Source organism: Schistocerca serialis, chromosome 3, assembly GCF_023864345.2.
Source record: "Schistocerca serialis cubense isolate TAMUIC-IGC-003099 chromosome 3, iqSchSeri2.2, whole genome shotgun sequence".
Taxonomy (NCBI): domain Eukaryota; kingdom Metazoa; phylum Arthropoda; class Insecta; order Orthoptera; family Acrididae; genus Schistocerca; species Schistocerca serialis.
Window position 1 is genome coordinate 615,818,419 of NC_064640.1, and position 24,547 is coordinate 615,842,965.

A 24,547-nucleotide genomic window follows, 5' to 3' on the forward strand; every position below is an offset into this window, starting at 1 on the left:
CAGTTATCGAACATATATTGTTCGTAATGGCGGTTAATGGACCTTCCAATGTGAAAAGGAGCAGGAAAAGTGTTTCGCCTACTAATTTCTACACATCCAGGCGTCCCCTGGGCGTCTATGATAAATGTAAACGGCTAATTCTGTCACACCAGGAGCAAACATGCTATTAAATTGATGACCTCTATCAGTCAATCTTAAAAATGCGCATTTGAAGTAAATATAATTTCAAATGAATCCAGTTTCCTTTTTCCTTTCTTTGTTTCTTAAGAATATGCGTTTTGGAATACAAATTGTATTTTTTGTTACATTATCAACAAATCACGAACATTTGAATGACGCCTGTGACCCCTACAGGTGTCAGATAGCAAACAGACTTTAAAACATGACCACAATACAGTCGAAGCCTATTTGAAGTAATGCATCTAGTGTGTCATCATTAAGTCAGTATAGAACATGATCGTACAGATCTTACAAGGTCTTGACGTCAGCCTGTAGCTCGGGTGTGCTTAGGAGTGTCAGCTCCGAGCGGTACCTGCTGTTTCAGAGTGTTACCGGCCCGCACTCCCACTTGCCGTGCCGCACTGCAGAGTTGCGCACCTGCACCGATGCCGCAGCGAAAGTGTTAATGATCAGTTTCTAGCTTAGGAGGCTTTCAGCCATATGGTAACAGACAATAACAGCAAAGACCTAGAGGTAGATAACTGTACTACTTATTAGTTCCACCCTCTTATTTTTAAAGTAACCATCAAAATGTAACCACTGAATAACAGACCTTTTTCTAAATAGAGTCCCTTGTTATTGTTTAAACACTCCCACTGGGCCCCACAATTTATGCCCACCAGAAGTGTTGCAGTTCCTGTGTCAGCCAATTTCTGAGGGAAGATCAGCTTGGCAAGGACCCCCTTACTGCCAGTGTCCGTGAATCCGTCTTGCCACAGCCGGTGGCCCCACAATACTCTGCCTTTGTTAGCCCAAACATATTGTAAGGCAATAACTGCAAGTAGAACTACCCTGTAACTACCACTGTCCCCTGAAGTATTCGAATGAGTATTGGAATATAATACCCCCGCACACAATAATTGAGACAAAAACCACTTTCCCTTAACTAGTAAGGTCCCTTTCATAGCACTACCTGTCCAAAGGAGCTTTCAATAAATCAGTTTTACAAAAGTGAATGCTCTACTCCTGCAGCAGGGGGGACGGTGGCACAGGAACCACCATTTTGGAGGGAGTAGAGATGAATCATTTAAAATCCGTTATTTTTTTAAATTTTAAACCATGTTTTGAACTGATTGCTGTGAAGATCATTCACAGCTTGCCCATAGTTTCAGCACATGCTGCTGGCTGTAAGCATGGTTCCCGCAGTTGCAGACTGCTAACATAGGGATGCCTTGGCATTGTGTTGGTCGCTGTCTTTGACCAATAGGAGTGAGGAGGAATCACATGGGATCTTTGAAATTGGTGGCTGAGAGCCATGGTAGAGACGCCTTGCTCTCTCAGCTACTGACTTCTGAACTGCTAACATGTTCCTCTCCTGCTCTCCTACATTCCACTTCAAACGGAGAGAGACTTCTCTAGGTGCACCGTCTGTATCCCTTTATGATGAATAAATACTGTATAGGATTTTCATCTGAGTTTTGTTGTCTCATTTGGAAATACAACTGCCCTGGATGCCCACCTGCTTGCTAGTCCATGTTCCTGCCTGAACAGTGTTTTAAATGTCCCTGGTCTGCTGCAATATGTGTGTGAAATCGCTGATGCAAGGAATAGTGGAGAGTATGAAGAGAATCCTCCAATATCATTGCAAATACTGCAACAATGCAATTTTTAATAGCTTTCTGTCATCACAATTTGAATTTACCTCGAGAGAGAGAGAGAGAGAGAGAGAGAGAGAGAGAGAGAGAGAGAGAGAGAGAGAAAAGGCCAATGGTGTGAATTTAGCCCAGCCTGTCAACTGATAATGCCTTCACATCCCTCAGCTCAACATGCTCACCAGCAGATAATACCTTCACACTCCATCCAGTGACCACAAAAGAACTGAGCAGATTTTCTAGCCACAAGCAAGTAGCGAGCCAGGCAACCATCATGTCAGTACCATTTCTGTTTATTTCCGGTAGTACTTTCCCAAGCAGGGCTGGTAGAACTTTGGTAGGAAATTGTGCATATTCTTTACCTGTTAATGTTTCTTCAAAGTAGTAAGAGCCAATCATGTTGTTCAAATAATCCTGCACCAAACATTCACACTCCACTGCCTCTGATGTTCAATTCACCCTGGGCAATGTGGATCCTCACAGATTGAATAACACACACTAACATTCAAAGAATGCAAAGTCCAAGAGGGGACAGGTAAGTGTGGAGGACAGGGACTAGCGGCGGTTGAGGACAGGGAGGGTTATGACAATGCAGCATATGTTGCAGGGAGAGTTCCTACCTGTGTAATTCAAAAGAGCTGGTGTAGGTATGTAGACTCCAAATGGTTCAAACTGAAGCATCAAACGAAGTGAAGCACATTGTGTTGTGCAGCATGTTCAGCAACTGTCACTTCACTTCAGTTCAGTTTGGCAGTATCTATTCATGTGGGCAGACAGCTTGTTACTTGTCATACCCATGTAGAAATTAGCACAGTGGTTGCAGTTTAGTTGTAGATCACACGGATGGCTGGCTGGATCAATGGGATCAAAGGATTCTTAATCCTTTGTTGCCAAGCTGTGCTTAGCCTCTAGAGAGGAAGTAAACAGAAGGCAGATCCCAATGGACTTGACTGTATCCAAGAATCATGAAAACCAGGAGACAGAAGCATGTAAAAGAGAGAGTGTGGTAAAAAGGGTGAATGTGGGAGAGTTGCCTCACCCAGAAGGCAGCTGGACATCTCTGGGACACATTATGCGACTGGACCCTCTACTTATGACCAATACATCCACATTCTCCATTACCGTAAGGAAACTAACTACACAGACAACATGAAATCTCAGAAAAGAGGACAATGACAAGTCTGTTAACCAACGATAACTGTAAAAGAACAAGAAGAATTAAAAAGGTGGTAAGGGTAGGAGCTAGGCCAGACACTAAGCACGGGCACCCGTGGGCCCCACAGGTTGGGCAGGTGATGTATTACCTCTCCAATCCCTCAATTGGTTGACAAAGCCAATGTGCCCTGCTGCTGAGAGAAATAGAAACCATCTTCACAGATAAAACATAAAACCAGATCATCAACTTTGGTATTGTGTCAGCAGGTTTAGGGTTCACTATCAGGTGCCCAAATAATGGCAGTCCAGTAGGAAGTGGGCTACCATCAGAATGGTACCGCACTCACAGTGAGGTAGATTCTCACATAGAATGTGACCATGGGTCAGCCAACTGTGGCCAATGCGAAGTTGACAGAACGGTAGATTCCCTGCAACTTGCATGAAGGGAAGACTGCTACATGGTCACGGTTCCCTTTACTGCTAGCAGTTTGTTCAGGAAAACCAGAGCATACAAAAATCATGTTCAAAGCCTCCAACAATTGGCAGCGTGAAGTAAACTAAAGGTGTGGTTCTGGTACTTCCATCTCTAAAGTTGTGCTCCTTGGATCCCAACATGATCTGGGGTCCAAAGATGACTAACCATCCAGAAGATCCTGGATGGTCACAACTAATGGGTTTAAGAACTACTTGCCAGTGCAAAAGTAAACATAACTGAAGGGTCAAGCAAAGGCCACCAGTTCTGCAGTGAATACACTGCATACATCTGGCAGGGAGTGTAGTTCATTGCACCTTGAATCTGTATGGGCAAAACCAGTTCATCTGTTGACTGTACAGCCATCAATGTGTAACACTTCTGAACCTGGAAATGCATAAAAGAGGTAGAGGCAGATCCAAGGGCAGAGCACACCATGCTGACATAAAAGATTGCTCTCTGACGAAAGGTGACAATGGGGGAAATGCTTCAGAGCAGAGACAATGTATGCAGACTGTGAGAGTGAGAGTCCAGTCCTGTGCCTCTATTGTGGGAGGTGGATCTCCTTATCAGGAAACTTACACAGTAGTTTGGATTCTCAGGGGAGCAGTGAATGTGTATTACATGGTTGAGGAGCATTTGTTGGCACCTGACGTGTAGTGGGTTCTAGCCTCCATGCATAGGCTGTTCACAAGGCTCGACCAAATGCCTCCCTGTCGCCTGTCAGACCCCACAATGATTTATCAAGCCCAGCATGTACACTGCTGAAGGAATGCCGAGCCATGTACCAGGCTCCAGATCAGAACTTTTTTAAAGTCACAAGTGTAGATCAGTCTGCACCCCCAGCTAGTGTCACTAAGGTAGTGTGACCAGCATGTTCACTTAAGCTGGTACTGATGGGGAAGCCATGTCAATTGTGCATTGACGACCAGCCCCAAAAAGGGCTAACACCCTGCCACATTGAGCAATTGATCATTGAGGTAGAGCTCAGATTGCTGATGGATAGTACAACCTTGACAGAAGCATGTCTTGGTGGCTGAAAACCAGAAGCAATGGGTGAGAGCCCAAGACTAGGCCTTTTGTATGGCATCCTGTCTTAGGCATTCAGAAACACACTTCAAGACCAATAGTGAATGCAAAAATAGTCAGCATACCTGTAGAGTGACACTGTAGACCCCACAGCTGCAACTAGACCATTGATAACCACTAGAGAAAGATGGACAGTCAGTACTGAGCATTGTAGGACTCCAATATCCTGTATCTGGGGATACTCCAGGAAGTAACAACTTGAAGATGGAAAGTACAGTGTGACAATAAGTTCAGGGCAGAAATCAGGAGTGGCCCCCAGAAACCCCACCCGTATAGGGTAACGAAAGAGTGATGATACCATGTGGCATCTTGCAAGTGGTAGAAGACAGAAATAAAACAATATAAGGTGAAAAGTGATGAAATGGCAAACCAAACAGTCAGCAGTAGAGTCGGGCTGGTAGAAACTGTCCTTGGACTGAGCAAAAGACTCCAAGACTCAAGGTACAAACCAAACTGCCAGCTCACTATACATTCGAGCAACTTACATTCAACATTAATGAGACTAATTGGGTGATAGCTGTTCACCTCTAGGGCGTGTTTACCATATTTCAGTACCAGGATGATCTCTCACTTTCTCGCCATTAAGATGAGAGCTCATCCTCACTTCAGATACAGTTAAAAATGGCAAGGATATGACATGGGAAATCCATCTATAGGTGTTTGAGCATTCGTTTGTGGATGTAATCAGACATGGGAGACGTGTTATGGTAAAGGACTAGAAGAATGACTATTTCCCAGTCACTGCAGGGGGAATTATACATATTAGGTAGCATGTAGTGAAAGGTACGTGAATTAGCTCCACCTGTATAGGAGGACAGCATAAAGGCTGATGACACTCAGGCACGGAGGCTCAAGCAAAATGTTGGGAGAGGATTTGGGTCAGTGCAGACACCACCATTCAGGGAGTCACCATGTGCTAAGGGTGTCAGCAGAGGAAAAGGTATGCTAGTCAGCAATGTTGAGAGCTCATACAGGTGAACACCCAGCCAAGTGATACTGAGGGAGGGTAGGACAATCTCAAAATTATCACTGTCACACAGGTTATCATGGACTTTCCAACACACAGATAGATAGACCTGGGCTGCAAAGGGAAAGATAAATGAATGAATAAGAGCTCTATGCCACAATGAAGTACGTAAAAATGAGGAAGGGTGGAGGGGAGTTGAAAAATCATTGCAGAAAATGCAGCCTGAGGCACTTCACTACCTGCAGGTAGATACACATTACAGGTGGTAAAATCCACAGATGGCTTCACACAAAATGTGACAACCTCCAAAGCCATATCAAGTGACGTGTTCACAGTAGACAAAGTCCAGAACATACATGCAAACACTGACAGTGTCATAGTCAGCTAGATTCTTAAAATAGCCCAAACAGCTGTGGAGGATAGTGGTTCACAATGCTGGAAACCAGTCACTACAGTAGCTGAACATGCAGGGGCTGGTGATACGGGGACAATGGAACCTCTCTCTTTGAATTCGTCTTTTGTCCCTCCTCTTCGACGATTTCTATATATGTAAGGGCTTCTCCAGCCTAGTTTCAGTGACAAAGGAGGAACACGAAGCTCTACGACCAGCATCCTATGGCTCGTTCCACCACTGACTTTTAAAGATCAACAGAATCCTAGGAGGGGAGCATTCCAAGGGAACCCTTCCTGATAATATGAGCACTGATGGGAGGCTGAACATATGGTTTCAGGTCGCACTGATACAGCATCACAGGGTAAGATTTGCTTTCAAAGGTCAAGTATCAACCCTATTACCATTTGGTCCCTGCTGGACATGGATGAAATTCACACCCCTTCACTCCAAATTTGCACATAACTTGTCATCAGTCTGTAAGAGGTGGCTGTATGGCAGACAATACCTTTACCATACTGAGGCTGTTACGGGGGTGACAGCTACAAGAGCGTCACCCAGACAGGCAAGCAGTACCCGTGACTGAGCGGGGATGCTTTACTAATCAGAATGGAGCCACTTTTGCTTTGAAATTGCTACCACTTCTCAAATCTCTCCTTAAGGTGTTGAACAAAGAAAATGGCTTTGTGATCAAAAAGCAATCCCAGTCATTTCTAGAGCAAACTAAGTATTGTGGGGAGTATTCCTCCCTTGCCCCTTTATCTTATGTTCCGTCCACAGCATAGCCAGGGAAGGAAACATGGGAGAGGGGTGGGGATCATATCTCTCCACAGGCACCAATACTGTGATCCCTGTGGGGTCATGAGGCTACCACTTCACAGGTACTTGAGGAACCTAAAAGTTAAGAGCAAATAAATATGAAGTTTAAGGGTTGCCAGTGACAGTGTGTCACTGAGAGCAAAAGATTTGGAATACTAGTTTAATGGAATGGACAGTGTTTCAAAAAAGTTGTCCACAAAACTAAAACACAGATAAATATACTCAATGCAGAGGGAAACAATATGAAATAAAAAAACTGTAGAATAAATGAGAATGGCCAAAGAGAATGGATAATGAAATTTTGTTGAAACATTTGTAAGGGCATGTGAAAGAGAAATTATGAACAAACCAATGAAAGAAACACATTTAAATTTCAATACAAGGGGGTAACATTTGTTAACTGCATACCATATTTACATTTCAGGTTACAATCCATTGCTCAGTGTGATGACCATCTGCATCTACGACAGCCTGGAGCTGCACTAGAGACACCATTTCACAGTTGTTCACAGCTCTTTTCAAACGGTGAACCATGGAGTTGTTCAGCTGGAGTGACACCGCTTGTGCACTCCTTGAAGATTGCACATTGCATCCAGCATTCTCAGCCCTGGCAATAGTAACATGAACAATCTGTAATGCAATTGGCAGTCAGTCTCTTGCAGGTGCAATTTCCAGATTGTCATTTAATTCTAACTTCCGAATCCTATTAAACACTGGTGCAGAAAGAGGACACCTCTGTATTCTTTTAATACATTGCTATTCATGAAGAGCAGCAGCACTACTGCTGTTTTGATAAAACAGTTTTACGAGAAAAACTCTCGCTTCCCTATTCAGACCCATGTTGATGACTACAACTGTGATGCTTGTTTCAACTCTACATCACTGTACCTAACAAGTCACAACACTAACACTACTAACAATGCAAATCCTGCTGCACACCATTCCTATGAAGTTGGGTAACCATATTGTGATTAGTTTTCCACCTACACTGGCTCAAGTAGCGAAAGTTTAATTGTAGCCATCCTGTATTCATCTTAAGTGTAGTCTTGTACAGAAGTGAACTGTGGCTGCGAACTACTTTCTGATACTGTGTGCGAGGCACTGATTTTAATTCTCTGTCTTATAGTTTTGTTTGTATTGTTAACGTAGGAGCATTTCCAATAGCCAAACTTCATTTGCACTCTGCTACTACAAATTTGTGTGACTTCTGTTCAAATCACCAGCATCTTACATCCGTACACCCATTACTAGCTTATGTCGAGTTTTCTATTTTGCACTTAGACTTCATGGGTTTATTATGCACAGTAGTTCTGTTTCACAACATTAGCATAAACCATGAACTTTATACAAAAATTCTCACACTCCCATTAGGGATAAAGAGCTGAGAATGTCTTGTCAAAAAACCACTGTTGAATACTAATTAACAAGCATTGGTGGAAATGGAATACAAGTCAAATTACTGTTCAGAATATATTTTATTAATCTGCACATTAATATTAACACACATGTTGTACCTATGCAAAATAGTTATGGAAATTAATACAGGAGAGGGGCTAAATATGAATGAAAAATGCCAGCTCTTTAAAAAGTTAATAAACTTTATTTTACTTTATGAAACTGAATATTAAAGCAAGACAGAAGTGAATATAGTCTTTTTAAAGTCACTGTATTACACATGTGTGTGTGTATATATATGTATATATATATTCTAAAAAAATATTTGTTAAATCTCTTATAAACTGCTCTGGCTTTTCGATGACTCACATTTTCCTATAGACTAAATTATTCTTCGATTTACTCTCACAAAAATCTGATTACAATATATAATATGTCTGCATTATCATTTTTAAACACTTAACAGATTGCAAAGAGATTTCTTCATTAGAAGGCTTCAGGAACTTAACAAAAATTCAACCAGTATTCTGATAAATATAAAGGACACTGTGCCCTAATTCCTTCTCTGAAGGATTTTTTACATACCAGTATACCATTTAAAGTAAGTTTTAAGTATTGCTTTTCTTGGCTGCACATAAAACATAGTTAATGGTCTTTGACAACAGAAATGTGTAATACCATAAATCTGAAGTCAACTAATCTAATATCACATCAGATTATACCTCTTTATTAAATGATCATGAAAGTAACAGAACCACAATGATAAATTATTTGTAAGTTTCTCTACAAAGTGGGCTAAGAATGGTACAATAGTTACATTATAACCCTGAAGTCTGGTTTTCAAATGATATTTGGCCGTAGCACTTGGTTCAAAAGTTTAACGATCCTCTTCCTAACTCAAAAATATTAGAAACATTGAGCAAACCACGTAAAAAATATCAGATAGTGCTCAAAAGGATTGAGAATTATTTCACTGCAAAACCAAATTGCACGAGTCTTTCCTCTCTATCACGGACTTTGCTTTTTGCTATTTCCCTGTATTTGTCAGATTGAAAATAAAAGAGGTAAGGGAACATTTATAGTCAAATTATGAGCTAATCAGTTGAGACACATGAAAAGCAAATAGTGTCATCGTGTTTGCTCAATACTGCTTTGCCCGAGGCCCACGAACTTAGTGAAGTCCAGCAGCAAGGGCATAATCAGTATCTTTACTAGGTTTGAACATGACAGCACTTTACTTAGGAACAGTCTTATTCAGTGTAGAATGCCCTTGCCTTCCTCTGACCTTTTAACCAACTCACCCAGCCAGTTGCGAGGAGGTAGGAAGCATTACAAATTCATGGAGCTATGAGCCCCAGTGCAACTGCAACTGACAACTTATTGCCAGATATGAAAGAAGCATTAAATAACAGAAGCCGTGTGGGATTAGCCGAGCGGTCTAGGCGCTGCAGTCATGGACTGAGCGGCTGGTCCCGGCGGAGGTTCGAGTCCTCCCTCAGGCATGGGTGTGTGTGTTTGTTCTTAGGATAATTAGGTTAAGTAGTGTGTAAGCTTAGGGACTGATGACCTTAGCAGTTAAGTCCCATAAGATTTCACACACATTTGAACATTTGAAATAACAGAAAAAATTCTAGGATCTAACACCAGACCTTTGGATTTGTAGGCTGGCACTTACAGAGCCAAAGAAATGTTTAATTTTATGCAGAAGTTACCAAATATTTTTAAAAAATAAGTTTTCCTTTCTTTGGTTTATGGTGCACTGCCAACGACAACAAGTGGTACAACCACTCACATTTGATAACGATCAGGAAATGTGTTAATTATTGTAAGCTGCCATGATGATGATCACACCCATCTGGGATGATCTAAAGAAGTCTGAAAAGATGGGAAAACATCAGACCAATCATAGCAGAACTTTATAATAGTAGTCCACATTCAGTCATGCAAAACAAAATGAGGACACAAGATTATTAAGATTAGCACCAAATGTGGCATACAGGAGTCGAGATTTATTTTAAATTTTTGCTTATTCTGTAACTTTGCAGAAGATGACGTCCTAATATTGGTTATAAATAGCTTCACTTAAACTTACCTTCAGCATGAGCTGAAGATTAAATTTTCACCAATTTTTAAACTAACATTAGTAAACTTCAGATTGTACAATTTTATGTCATTCCACTATTGCATTTGTTAAAGCTTACTACCTCTTACAATTTACAGATTGTAAACATTCAGCATCAAAAAGAGGCTGTTCTGATACCACACAAAATGGTCACCCTAAAATCTGGTACCACTTTAATTGCATATAAAAGCAAATCCTGAAAACCAACCATAGGATTACATTTCCTGTAACGTTCCAGATGTTGCAAACCAAAGGGAGATTATACAGTAAGATTAAGAGGCTCTAACGAACATACTGTTTAACTGCTTACTGCATGGTACATTCACTAATTGTAATGATTTCATGCACATGATACAAAAAAAAAAAAGGAAGGAAAGTAATGACATAAAATTGAGGTAAATTATAAATGCTCAGCATTTATGAACTGGGAAGACAAAACCACTCCCTCCCTCCACTACTTTATTCTGAACTCTTACACATTTAATCTCTCCTTTCTACTTGATTCTATAGACTGGGATAAATTTAGTTCATAAAAACAGAAACAAGCAAAACACACACACACACACACACACACACACACACACACACACACACACACACACACTTACCGTATTTACTCGAATCTAAGCCGCACTTTTTTTCCGGTTTCTGTAATCCAAAAAACCGACTGCAGCTTAGAATCGAGTGGAAAGCAAGCGGAAGTTCTGAAAAATGTTGGTAGGTGCCGCCACAACTAACTTCTGCCATTGAATATATGTAGCGCTACACTAGCATGCTTTGTGGGCACCAAAACCTTTTTTTTTTCCTCCGCCCCGAGTTTCGACCACTGTATTTTCATACATTATCCAACGAAGTAAATACAAATTCCGTATCGTTCAGCTTCGAATGTAGCAGAATTTCAATGTACTACGAAAATCCGACTGGCAAGACTGTTAGGGGTGTTTGTCAATATGGCCAACTCTATGTTCCGAGTTTTTTCCTGCCTGTGAGAAGAGATGGTTGCTAATAGGAATCTGATGAAATGTGAATCACATGCAGTATTCTCTTCACCATAAGAATAATACGAATATAAACATTTTGCCATGTATTCTTTCGTGTTTGCTGCTATCTCATTTAAATCCTGTCTGCCTAATAAACTACGAAACTAGAGTGAGACAACAGCAAATGCGGAAGAATATACGTATCGTGTCATGTTTATATTCGTATTATTCTTATGCCTAATAGTGATATAGTCAGAAATGAAGCACGGCAACTGACTAGATTTTAAATGTAAGATGACTAATTTCTGTGCAGAATTTGATGTACTAAAGAAGCGGCCGCAAAGAATTTCAAACGGAGAAAAAATTGCGCCTAACTCTCGTTCAGAACATGTTCTATCATACGCAGTTTATTATTTGGTTCTTGTTGATCATTATCAAAGAAAGCAGCAGTGTAAGTTACAACAAATAGCAGTCTCTTGCCATTGTTTCGCTAAGGAGACGATTCCTCTTTTTTTTTTAAGCGGCGGTAGTACACACAAAAGCAAGTCATGCCGCGAGCGGCGACAGGCCGTACACACGCACTATCAGAATGCAACAAACAATGCATGACAGTACAGTAATGCATTTTCAGCTTAGAGTGACGTAAACACCTATTTAAAAAAAAAAAAAAAAAAAAAGGCACTTATCAGATCAAAGCAAAATAAGCAATCGATTCAAACCAGACGAAGCACGTGAAAAAGGAAGGGTACCCGTATAAATACGGACGGAGTGCCTGACGAATAGCAATGGCTACCTGGTAAAGCTTAACTGCTAAGCTTACGCCTCGAACCAAACTACTGTAGCTGTATCGTCTTTCATTCGACCTAAATTGTGTCTCATATTACAATGGACCAACTTTGTTTAGATTTGGAGGTGCGGCCTAAAACTTTTCTCTCCCCTTGAATTTCGAGTCTCAAATTTCGGGTGCGGCTTAGATTTGGGAAATATTTTTTTCCTTTATTTCGAGTCTCATTTTTCAGGTGCGGCTTAGATTCGAGTAAATACGGTATGTTAAGGTATTGTCAACAATGAAATAATTACACCTAAGAACAGTTACACAAAGTCAATTCAGCCTTGTGTTCAGGAACCACCCCAGTACAGAGATTGAGGCATTTAGAACAACCATACAAAACTAAAGTTGTGATGGTTACATTAACATGTCAAGTGATTGATAACTGCAGCATCTTTCAAGTTGATTTAATACTGTAGTTTTCACATAACAGATGAAAAGGCCTCAATATTATCACTTTTGATGTCAGGACAACACCCTATTCAAGGCACCAGTCCTACACTAGCAATTATTTATTACTTCGAAGCAGTCTCCATTTAATCCAACATTCAATATGCAGCATTGCTTGCCTTAGACATAATTTACAATTTAAAGAACTCACCAGTGCCTTAACAACCAGCATGCAATCATACAAAAATCCACATTTTCACCTTAACAACAGACAAATACAATTGTCATAAAAACTTATACAAAACACTACTTATACAAATGTTTTACAAAAGATTAAATTCATTTCAAAAATGTTTTCCAATTATGTCAGATAATGCAAGTGACTAGTAATATACTAGCAACTCCGAGGCACTCAATATATGCAAAATAATGCACATTTCTACTGTGACTGTGGTATATTAAGGCGATGTACTGACACTCTTCAGAATTTTTAGCTCATTTTCATTCAGGTGCTGTGAAAATACATGGAAGTAAGGTTGATGTCCAAGGGAAATTAAGATGCCTGTGAGATGTCTTGTTAAATCCACACGATATAGTGGGTCATTCAGTATATCAGGATCATCACAATCTGAATCTTCTGGTCCTGAGAGAAAAATAATAGTATGATCAGAACAGGTTTTTTCTTAAAATTCATCAATGAGTATGCTACTAATCATACAAAAATGGTTATAGGCATATGATCTTTGTTTAAGGAAATTAACACAGTACAATGGTCATGAATAAGTCATAAAACCACTACCTTTCTTTTAGATCCAAACCTTAAATTACTGAAGAGAAACCAAGAATTTACATCTTAACATTGAACGTTAACACTTTAGACTCCATCCTAACTTCACACACACACACACACACACACACACACACACACGCACGCACGCACGCACATACCATCCGGAGAAGAATCCTCAAATGATTGAGACTGTTTGTCTTCACTGCCTCCTTGCTCGAATCCACTGTCATCTTCCCATTCTTCATCCGTCTAAAACAGTAAGAAGAAAAAATAAATAAATAAAACATTAACAGTAGGCAAACTTATTTCAAAACTAAAACTTAGTAGGTGGAAGCATGAGAAATGTTCATCTTCCTCTCAAACAAAATTTTACAAAAAGCCATATTGTTGCAATGCTTGGAAATAAAGCTATACACAGTATTAACCTATATAACTTTTACAACTGACTGCGGAAGAGAGGCCACGAAACAAAGAAGAAAATGTGTACTATTATTTATTGTTATTGAACAAAAGATTTGTCAGTACAATTTGCACTCATACATGAATCTTTCAGCCTTTACAGGTGGATCACTGCCTCTTCGCGAGAATAAGGAAGTAGTGATCAGTGAAACATTCATGTCAATGGACACTGTATGTAAACATGCATAGATGTATGGATGTGATAGGGTAGCAAGAAAGAACAATAGAGTCTGGTCATGTCCATGGTCCTATGATGTTTGAAGTTGCTGAATTTGGTGGTGTTTTGTGGCGGACTGTTCAATGTGTCTACCAGCAGTGGTTTAACCCACGTGGACACGGAACACATCAAAATTGTGGTTGGAAAAAGATCCTGGCAGAGGTGCTGGAGACGCATTTCACTTCTTGGGAATCAAAACTGCTTCCAAACCCAACTGAAATTGCTGCAGGCGGTGCATGAAAGTTAGCACAAGAACACTGCAATGCAAACTGCATGCAATGAATGTTTGGAGTGTTACCCTGCTGAAGGCCAATGTTCACACAGGCACATAAAGGTGTCAATCTTCAATGTGATAGAAATTATAGAACAATAACATTAGCTCACTGGCAGAACATAGTGTCATCTGACAAATCACATTTTTGCCTATATTCAAATGATGCACGTCATTGTGTGCACTGAAGGTGAAGTAGTGATGTTTGATTTAAGGGGCACTCAACTGCACGGTTATCAGCACCCGTACAAAGTCCCAATTTTTTCATAGTCCAATGTAGCCACTGACACTAATAATGATGATGAAATGATGAGGACAACACAAACACCCAATCTCCGAGGACAACACAAACACCCAATCTCCAGGCAGAGAAAATCCCAACCCAGCCAGGAATCGAACCCGGGACCCCGTGATCCAGAGGTAGCGATGCTAGCCACTAGACCACGAGCTGCGGACTGAAGCTGAAGTGAAGCATTTTATCCTAAATGTGTGCAAGGTCAGGTTCAAGGTGGAGATGGATCTGAAGTTTTGGGGGAAGTTTTTCTTATTCTAAATTGGGTCCACTCATTGAAATACAGAAGCATGTTTGAAAAGCAACACTGGGTCATTTGTCAACATCTGCATGATGAGTAGGCTATTGACACACCTGTTTTTCAAGACAACAGCAAAGTTCATTGGGCTCAAAAAACTTTACTTTTTTCTGAACACTCCCTCCCCTACCCTACTACATTTTGATACGCCTGCATCATCACCTGATTGTGGCTGGATTGAAGAGTTTTTAGCAAACAGAACACAGCATATTGTTCTCAATGGAGAGACGTCTACAGACAAAGTAACCTCTGGCATATCACAGGGGAGTGTTATGGGACCATTGCTTTTCACAATATATATAAATGGCCTAGTAGATAGTGTCTGATGTTCCATGCGGCTTTTCGCAGATGATGCTGTAGTATACAGAGAAGTTGCAGCATTAGAAAATTGCAGCGAAATGCAGGAAGATCTGCAGCGGATAGGCACTTGGTGCAGGGAGTGGCAACTGACCCTTAATATAGACAAATGTAATGTATTGCGAATACACAGAAAGAAGGATACTTTATTGTATGATTATATGACAGCGGAACACACACTGGTAGCAGTTACTTCTGTAAAATATCCGGGAGTATGCATGCGGAACGATTTGAAGTGGAATGATCATATAAAATTAATTGTTGGTAAGGTGGATGCCAGGTTGAGATTCATTGGGAGAGTCCTTACAAAATGTAGTCCATCAACAAACAAGGTGGCTTAGAAAACACTCGTTCGACCTATACTTGAGTATTGCTCATCAGTGTGGGATCCGTACCAAGCCGGGTTGACGGAGGAGATAGAGAAGATCCAAAGAAGAGCGGCGTGTTTCGTCACAGGGTTATTTGTTAAGCGTGATAGTGTTACGGAGATGTTTAGCAAACTCAAGTGGCAGACTCTGCAAGAGAGGCGCTCTGCATCGCAATGTAGCTTGCTGTCCAGGTTTTGAGAGGGTGTTTTTTGGATGAGGTGTCAAATATATTGCTCCCCCTACTTATACCTCCCGAGGAGATCACGAATGTAAAATTAGAGAGATTCGAGCGCACACGGAGGCTGTCCGGCAGTCGTTCTTCCCGCGAACCATACGTGACTGGAACGGGAAGTAATGACAGTGGCACGTAAAGTGCCCTCCGCCACACACCGCTGGGTGGCTTGCGGAGTATAAATGTAGATGTAGACTAACCACATAGAAAATCTGTAGGACGTGTTGGAACAACAAGTAAAATGCCGACATCAGCATCACCACAGTTTGATGGCACTTTGTGATGAAATCCTCAGCAAATGGTTTAAGCACATACCTGTGCAACCTTCTGGAAACCCCAACTTCCTGTTAGGTTATCAAGTCGAGGGGTGGAATTTCATGGTATTAAATGAAACGTGTAATGATTCCTCAAGGGGTGACTAATTTTTTGTCTGGTGCACTTAACATGCTGTTGCGCAATTTTAAAAATTATACACACATTCCTTATTTCTATGTATGTCTTATCAGATAGAAACTTATACGTACCTCATCATCAATTTCTGTCCTTGCAGCTTTGCTCTCCATTACATTGCTCACTTCATTCAACAAAATCTTAAAAATCTTTACAAGCAATGGTACAGATGTCCATTCGTTGAAATTGTTCTGCGCTTGTGACCTTGTTTTAACACCACCCGAATCATTTTGTACATATATCTGATCGCCTTTCACAATTATAGAGTTAAGCCGATCGTCATTGTGGGAAACTCCATATTCCAAGATTTTGCAAAGGGCTAGTGCACTGCAACATCAAACATGCTTAGAGATTATGGGATCTTTCAAAGTAAATTAAGTGATTGGAATTTTGAATATATTATTAAACAACAAAGTGAGAAAGTTCACCAGGAAGTGCTAGTGAGTACTTTCTAATCAAATTCAAAGGAGGCAAAATAAATTTGAATGTGAATGTCAAATCAGATTCAAAAGGTGAAATAACTATACTGTAGCCAATTATATCCATACGGACCACTTCAATCGTAGAAGATAACTTTTACAGTATAGGAACGGAGACCATAAAATACAGTCAGACTGCTTGTTGTCCAGAAGGAAACACAAAGGAAATGAATACCAAGGTTGTAAACAGTGAAAGTGTGGCTGTGCAACACAAACACATAGTGGCCGATTATGAAATGGTAGTGGGGAAAAGACGTAAATGTGGTGGAGAACAAAGAATAAAGTGGTGGAAACTGAAAGAAGAGGTGTTGCGAGAAAAATTCAAGTAATCACTATTAAGAGATGTGAAATTACCGGAGGATGTACAGGAGTAGTGGAGTTATAATAGCAATGTAATTACAAAAGCTGGAAAAGATATGCTGGGTGTAACAGGAAAGGGAACACAAGAAGATAAGGAGACATGGTGGTGGAATGAGGAGGTTCAGAAAGTGGTAAAAGTGAAGAAAGATGCAAAAAACCAATGGGACTTAACAGGAAGACAGGAGGATAGGGAAGCCTACAAGACTGCAAAAAAGATGGCAAAAAGAACAGTGGTAAAAGCAAAGGCTGAGGCAATGGAAGAGGTATGAAGAGCTGGAAAGAAGACAGGACAGCAAGCAACTCCTATGGACTGCTAAAGCAAGAGATAAGGCAACCAAGGACATAACCTCAATGAGGGAGATCAATGATGTATCAGGTGTAGTATTACATGACCATGAGAAAATCCTGAATACATGGTGGGAGTACTTTGAAAGTCTATTTAATTAGGAAAATAGTACGAGAGAAGTATGGGGATGGAGATATAAATGAGGGAATGACCCAAAGTAGGAAAGTAGTTGAACATGTGGTGATGAAAATGAAAAATGGGAAGGTCCTAAGGGGCATACCAAATCCCAAAAGAAGCATGGAAAAGTCTGGGAGAACAGGGAACTGATATTCTCTGGGATCTAATGCAAAAGATCTGGAAAGGGGGAAAGAATTCTGCGTACTTTGAGAAGCAGTATACTGGTAACCATATATAAGGGGATATCCAAAACTGTGGCAACTATAGAGGGATAAAACTGATGTACCACACAATGAAGATCTGGGAAAGGATAATTGAGAAGAGGTTGCATCTAGAAAGTGAAGTATGTGAAGAACTGTTTGGATTTATGCTGGGAAGAGGAACAACTGATGCAATATTTGCACTAAGGCAACTGATGGAGAGGCACAGAAGTACAAGCCAAGATCCATATGGCCTTAATCGATCTTGATAAGGCATATGACAGTGCTGAGGCAAGAAGTATGGAGATGTCTGGGAAGTAAATGCCTGCCAGAAAAATATATCAGGGTGGTAGAAGACATGTATGAAGGTGCAATGACATGTCAGGAGCAGTGCAGGTGCAACAAAGTCATTCCCGGTGAGAGTAGGACTACATCAGGGATCTGCTCTCAGCCCATTTCTCTTTGACCTTGTCATGGATGAACTAGTCAAAGATGTGAGAAAAGAGGCATCCTGGAGCATGATGTTTGCAGATGATGATTTAATATGTAAACACACCCAGGAGGCACTTCAAGACAAGCTTGAACAGTGGAGAAAAGCTCTAGAGGAAAAGGGAATCAGAATTAACAGGGTGAAAACAGAGTATATGTGTACAAAGGATGCCAAAGATCTATATCTTAACCTGCAAGGAGAACTGACATTGGTCAAGAAATTTAAATACCTAGGCTCTTACTTGCAAAGTGATGGAGGACTGGAGGCCGAAATACAGCACAGGATAAATAAAGGATGGATGAACTGCAGGAAACTGACCGGAGTACTTTACAAGTCTGTGGTGAGTCCTGCGATGCTGTATAGTGCAGAAACTTGGCCAATTATAAAAGCCCAAGAGAAAAAGATGGAAGTGGCAGAAATGAGAATGTTAAGGTGGATGAGTGGGGTGACGCGAAAGGATAGACTAAGGAATGAGAACATCAGGGGAACAGTGAAAGTGGGGCCCATCAGGAAGAAGATCCAAGAAAGTAGGCTAAGATGGTATGGACATGCGCAGAGACGGGGGAGTACTACGTGGGGAGGAGAGTTAAAGACCTAGAAATCCAAGGATCAAGAGGAAGAGGAAGACTGAAACTGAGATGGAAAGACAAGGTAGCAGGGGACCTACGGGAGAAAGGATGGCTCAGAGAAGCACTGGATAGGCAGTTATGAAAGAAGGGTCCAGCAAAGCAACGCCGACCCCCACGTAACGTGAGAAAAGGCTGAGATGATTGACTTTTTATAAGTGCTAATTTAAAACATTTTCTGGACATAACTGATAAATTCATCAATAGTTATTACTATTCTGATACAACTAGCAAATCACAATTTGGAAAAACTATGTGCTCACAATAAAGGGCACATCTGTACTTTAATGCAAGTGCTAATCAGAGTGCTTGACAACTACCCTCTGCTGGCTTATTAACTGTCAAGGAAAGTATAGTGATTCAAAAATAGGGTCCTGAAGGATATGTAACATGTTAAACATGGACTCTCAAGGCTGTTCAGGAACAAAATACTGTTGCTGATTTTCAAAAGAAATTATCAATTCCTGAAAGCTTAAACAGTGCTAGATACAGAAAAAATTTCAGAGAGAGAACCATTACAGGTTTTCAGAAAGCAAATATTCCACTGAAATAATGATAACCAGCATTCCACACAAGAACTGGAGAATTCTTGAGCCAAGATGTACCACGTGTGACAACTCTAGGGAGAAAAATTAGCTGTTAATTTTATTTTAGAAATTTTTAAGTATTTTGTATTTGAGATTAAGGTTAGGCTGCATTTTGGAAACTACATGGGAGGCAACCCTCAAGGTCAGTCCATTAATTTTTTTGTCTAAGTTTCTGAGCCAGAGTATTGCAGTGTTTTGTAATAATACAGGCTTTAACTGCAAACTATTTTATACAGTATTAGGGAATTCTTGCTTTGAAATGTAACAATGGGTACTGAGCCATAGGCTGCTTATGCTAATTTTATACTATGCTTATTTCAGGGGACACCTAAATAACAGTAACAAATACTAAAGGACAGTGAATAGCACATAACTACAGCTGACAAGCCAAGGATATCTGAGCAGTCTGGTGCTCAGAATCTGTAACCACCATGATTCTCTCTTTGTCAGCCGGACAAGGTAATTACTTCTCCCATGTGGATTTGAACTTGCTACTTTGAAGTCTAGTGCCAATGCACAAGCATAAATTAGCTATCTTAGCTACAAAGGTAAGCTGTATAGTGCTAGATACATAACACGATCACAAGTAGCCATATAATGCTATGAATGTTTTTGGGAGGCTGTGCTGCATATGTGACTGTTACAAAAATTGTTGGTGATCCAATGAGTCACACCTAGTTTTGTGCACATAAGCTCAGCTTGGCTGGCATGTGTTGCACAGTCATATTTTTAAACTTCTTGGCAGATTAAAACTGTGTGCTGGGGACCTTTGCCTTTCGCAGGGAAGTGCTCTACCAACAAGCTACTCTGCCTGGCACACAGTTTTAATCTGCCAGGAAGTTTCATATCAGTACACACACTGCTCCAGAGTGAAAATTTCATTCTGAGAACAATCATATTTGATTGAAATGAAGTTTTAACAATGGTGAAGTCTGCCATCTCAATCAAGAAGCTTAACTACAAATACGTTGATTTTTTAATAAAAGAACAGAAATTTAAAGGAAGCAAAAAATCTTCCATTATCTGTAAATATTTGCATAATCGGTGATTACTTTCGCTACGTTACAAGCTTCTGCAAGTTGGTAAAATTGAAAGATAGTAGTAACTATAGTGTGAATTTCACAAAATGTTTAGAAGACACAACTAGTTTTTATACAGCACCGTTTTTAAGAAAGGTCATCCCAGTCAGCTTATCTAATTTAACTTTAGGTTTCAAATTTGTAAACCTCCACCAGCTATACTCACAACTAGAAAAACTAATTTTAGAATTTTCTGTGAAAGACAATATTCATAACACAAAGAAATGAGTAATGCAGCTAACCTGCTGGAAGTGAAGTAGTTATCCAGATAATCAAAATTAAAAATCTTGAGACAACCAAGGCTGTAGCTCAGTCATGTTATCTAACAAATTTAATTTTGAACAGCAGTATTAAAAGGAGTATAAATTGAGAAATATTTTTCCAGTTATATGAGAAAGTAATGTCGAGGGTGTAAACCTACTTCAAATCTATACTGATTGTTCTTTCATTCCTGTCATGCCACAATTGTTAATCAGGTACATTTAGTCAACAAAAATTTATTCTGAAGATGCTGCACCAACTCTAATGAAGTTCAGTACTTGGCAGTTATTGTGGAACACATGAAGGAGCTTTTTTCTAGATGATAAAAGAAACCAATTCCTTCACAAATCTTATGCAATGACCACCATGAAAAAGTGGACAAAAAAGCCTTGGAATTTGTGCCTTTCCAGTGAAGCATCTGTGAATGAAATAAGAAATGGGAGTGAGGTGCAGCCCACATGTGGTTAAGAAATTTTATGACTTATCACATTACACACCTATTGATTTTCTTTGGAACTCTGCAAACACACAAAGAGTGTATGTTACTGCCACCTCTAATGGCAGCATCTTTGCTGTTGTGATTGGTCTTAGTCACAACACACACCCTGTTGCAACTGCAATGCAGATGATATGGAGAACTAAAACCATGTTGTAACATATTGACAAAGTCACTAAAAAGCAATAATGATTCATGTTGAACACAATGTCGATAACAAAGGCATTAGAGATGGAGACCAAACTCTAATTGGGGAAGTAAACTGGCCAACTCAAAGGAATGATCCCAGCATTTGCCTTAAACAATTTAGGAAAAAATCACAGATAGCCGAAATGTGAATGGCCAGAATGGGATCTTAACTGCAGTCCTTTCTCACAAGACTCCAGTGTCTTGCCACTGCATCACCTTCTTTAATAACAAGATCATTACAGAGAGTGCATAAGCTCTGACAGAACAAGGATGAGGCAGGAAACTGGTTGCTGTCTTTCAATGGGATCACCTGGCCATTCACCAAAGTTTTTCAGAGTTACAACTGGAAACACAAATATGGATTCTTACAAAGAGGATTGAACCTTTGTCCTCCAAACTTGCTCAGTAATGCAACTGCAGTGTAAATTGCAAAAAGAAATTACTTTTTCAATGCAATTCACTGTACACTGACTGTTGTAAACCAATCCTGAATTTAGATTTTTGTCGTGGGTAACTAATTTTATTTTCTGTGTAGCAAGAGCACTGACTTAAAATTCAGACAACTTAGTTACATTTGGAGAGGTGATCATTATGTAATACTAAATTTAATTCACCCGAGTAAGAGAAATTACCGATTTTACTAACACTAGCCCCAGACAGTTTTGATCAACTACAAAATGTGTTGGAGTAGGAGGTCAGAATGTCCTGCAGAAATCTGTGATACATCAGCCACATTATTCTCGGAGAATGCTCGTCTGCACCGATTAGAAATAGAAAGGTTATTGTGATAATAATAAAATGCTTAAGCATCCATGGTAAAGTCCCATTTGACTTCATAATGCAGAGATATTACAACAGGAAATTGGTTGAAACCAGAAGAGAATAACAACAAAATCCTAAATAGTGACTGGAATATGTATCTTAAGGATAGGTTTATCACCAATGGTAGTGGCGTCTTTATAGCAGTGAAGACACTGATGCTATCAAACGTGGGTCAACAAGAACGGTAATTTGATGCTTTTACCGACAGCCTGGACCAGGAACTGTAGCAGTAGACTGCTTCAGAAAGAACTTGCAGAATATCTTTGTTAATTTTTTCTGATTATGCTGTTTTAATGGGGGGAGGGCGTGACCTCAATATGCCAGGCATAGACAGGTAGTCATGCTATCAAAACTGGTGTCAAAGACAGGGATTCCTGTGACCTTATTTTCAATGTCCTGTCCAAAAATTACTTCAAGCAGATGGACATATAATAACTCCTGAAGGTAACTCATAGAACACCTAACAGTAAACGTAGCTGAAGTTCTCGAATTCGCTAATATGGAGGAGGCTATCAGTGATCATAAGACAGTGTAGCATTTAATCATAAGGCAGTGTAGCATTTATGACTACAGATACTACAAGTAATGTCAAGAAAATTAAGAAAATATACAAATTGCAGAGTACCCAAGTAGTCAGCATTAAATATTAAGTGATGAGGATATGAAGCAGTATGTTCTAAGCAACGTTTTGAAGGATGGGAGAGACCCATCCTGGTTTACCAGCTGTGTTAGAGAACTGCTACATAAACAAAGAGCTTAGTCATGGATTCACAGGAGGTCACATTCTGGCTTGACAAACCAAAGCTGAACAAAGTGAAAATTAACATAAGGAGATCAATAAGAGAAGCATTCAAGGACTTTGCAAGTAAAATTTTGTCAATCAATCTGACTTAAAGCCCTATGACATATTTTATTTTCCCTCAGACACCAGGCAAGTGACTCAATTAAAATGCCTCCCTGTAAGGAAATGTACATAATGAATGTACGGGTGCAGGTTGTAGACACACGGTTGACGACATGAGGAAGTATGGGTTTGGCCAGGGGATGTGCTCAGATAGCCAAATGATAAGGTGACCACTCACAATAAGTGGGAAATCTGAGATCAAGTTCTGGTCAAGTACAAATTTTCATTGTCATACCATTATAAAACTGATGGTTGTCCATATTTCAATTGAGAGTGCATTTCATTTTATGTCAAAACCCCAAGAGGTTTTGGGCTTATGTAAAATCAATAAGCAGTTCGAAATCACCTATTCTGTGTCCATAATGGACAGAAAGACAATTCGGTCTTAAAAAAATTGTTTCACCACCAAAGATCTTAACAAGGTTCTTCCTTTTAATCACTGGCAGATATTGGGACCTGATTGAACACTAGATAATAGCTAAAATTGCTTTGAAGTGGATAGGCATCAGGAAGATACCTGTAAGATTCTAACGAGATCATGCAAAAGAATCTATTTTCGAACTTTGGAGCATATTTCATGATCAAGAATTTGACATTTTTGAAGAATGAAAATCTCCTATGTAAAAATCCACATGGATTCCACAGGCAGAGATCTTGTGAAACTAAGTTTGCTCTCTTCGTCCATGTGATCCATAATGCTGTAAGCATTAGTGCTTAGGTTGATGCCATGTTCCTCAAATTCAGACAGGTACTGGACACCATCCCGCACAACTGGTTACTTACAAAAAAGTATGGGCTAATTGACTATTAGACCAGTTTTATGACAGAATTAAAAGTTTCCTTCCAGACAGAACTTAAAACCTCATTCTTAATGGAACAAAAATGTAATTTCCAGACTATCCCAAAGAAGTTTGATAGATAAATTACTGTTTACAATGAGTAGCAGCCAGCCGGTCTGTCAAGTCAGTGAGCGAGGTAGGTAGGTCGGTATGTAGGTTTAAAGGGGGGGGGGGGGGGGGGGGCAAATTGCTAGGTCATTGGTCCCTTGTCCCGATTAAAAAAAACTCCACAAGGGTGGGAGTAAAATAATTGAGACATACAAAACATAGCTGGAAGAAAGTAGAAAACCACAAGATTGACAGAAGGGCAACAAACACTAAAATGGACAAAATCGGACAAGAAAACCACAGAGATGCAAGAAACATGTAGAAGAGATCAAAACAAGAGAGCAGATTACCATGGCTGGCTGAACACAAGAATAAAAAGAAGACAGCCACTCTCAAACACATTAAAACCTCCACCCTAAAAGTGCTAGGGTGGAGGGCACAGAGGGATAAAGGACATATGCTAAAACTTAGATCAAATGATAAAACGCACCCTCACGAATAAAACGTGAAACTAAAGCCACTGTTGAGGCATTGTTTTCCCCCCCAACAC

At 40.0% G+C, this 24,547-nt stretch overlaps 1 protein-coding gene across 2 annotated transcripts in view; it reads right to left on the reverse strand.

The window, feature by feature from the left end:
• Positions 1-8,282: 8,282 nt before the first annotated feature.
• LOC126470499 (importin-9) overlaps positions 8,283-24,547 on the reverse strand; it is a 150,259-nt gene continuing 133,994 nt past the window's right edge. For both annotated transcript variants that reach the window (XM_050098379.1, XM_050098380.1), the window contains exons 17-19: positions 16,229-16,481; positions 13,369-13,459; positions 8,283-13,063 (exon numbers count right to left, since the gene is read on the reverse strand). In XM_050098379.1, coding sequence (XP_049954336.1) covers positions 12,879-13,063; positions 13,369-13,459; positions 16,229-16,481 — 529 coding nt within the window. In that variant the 3' untranslated portion in view covers positions 8,283-12,878. The remainder of the gene's footprint in view (positions 13,064-13,368; positions 13,460-16,228; positions 16,482-24,547) is intronic.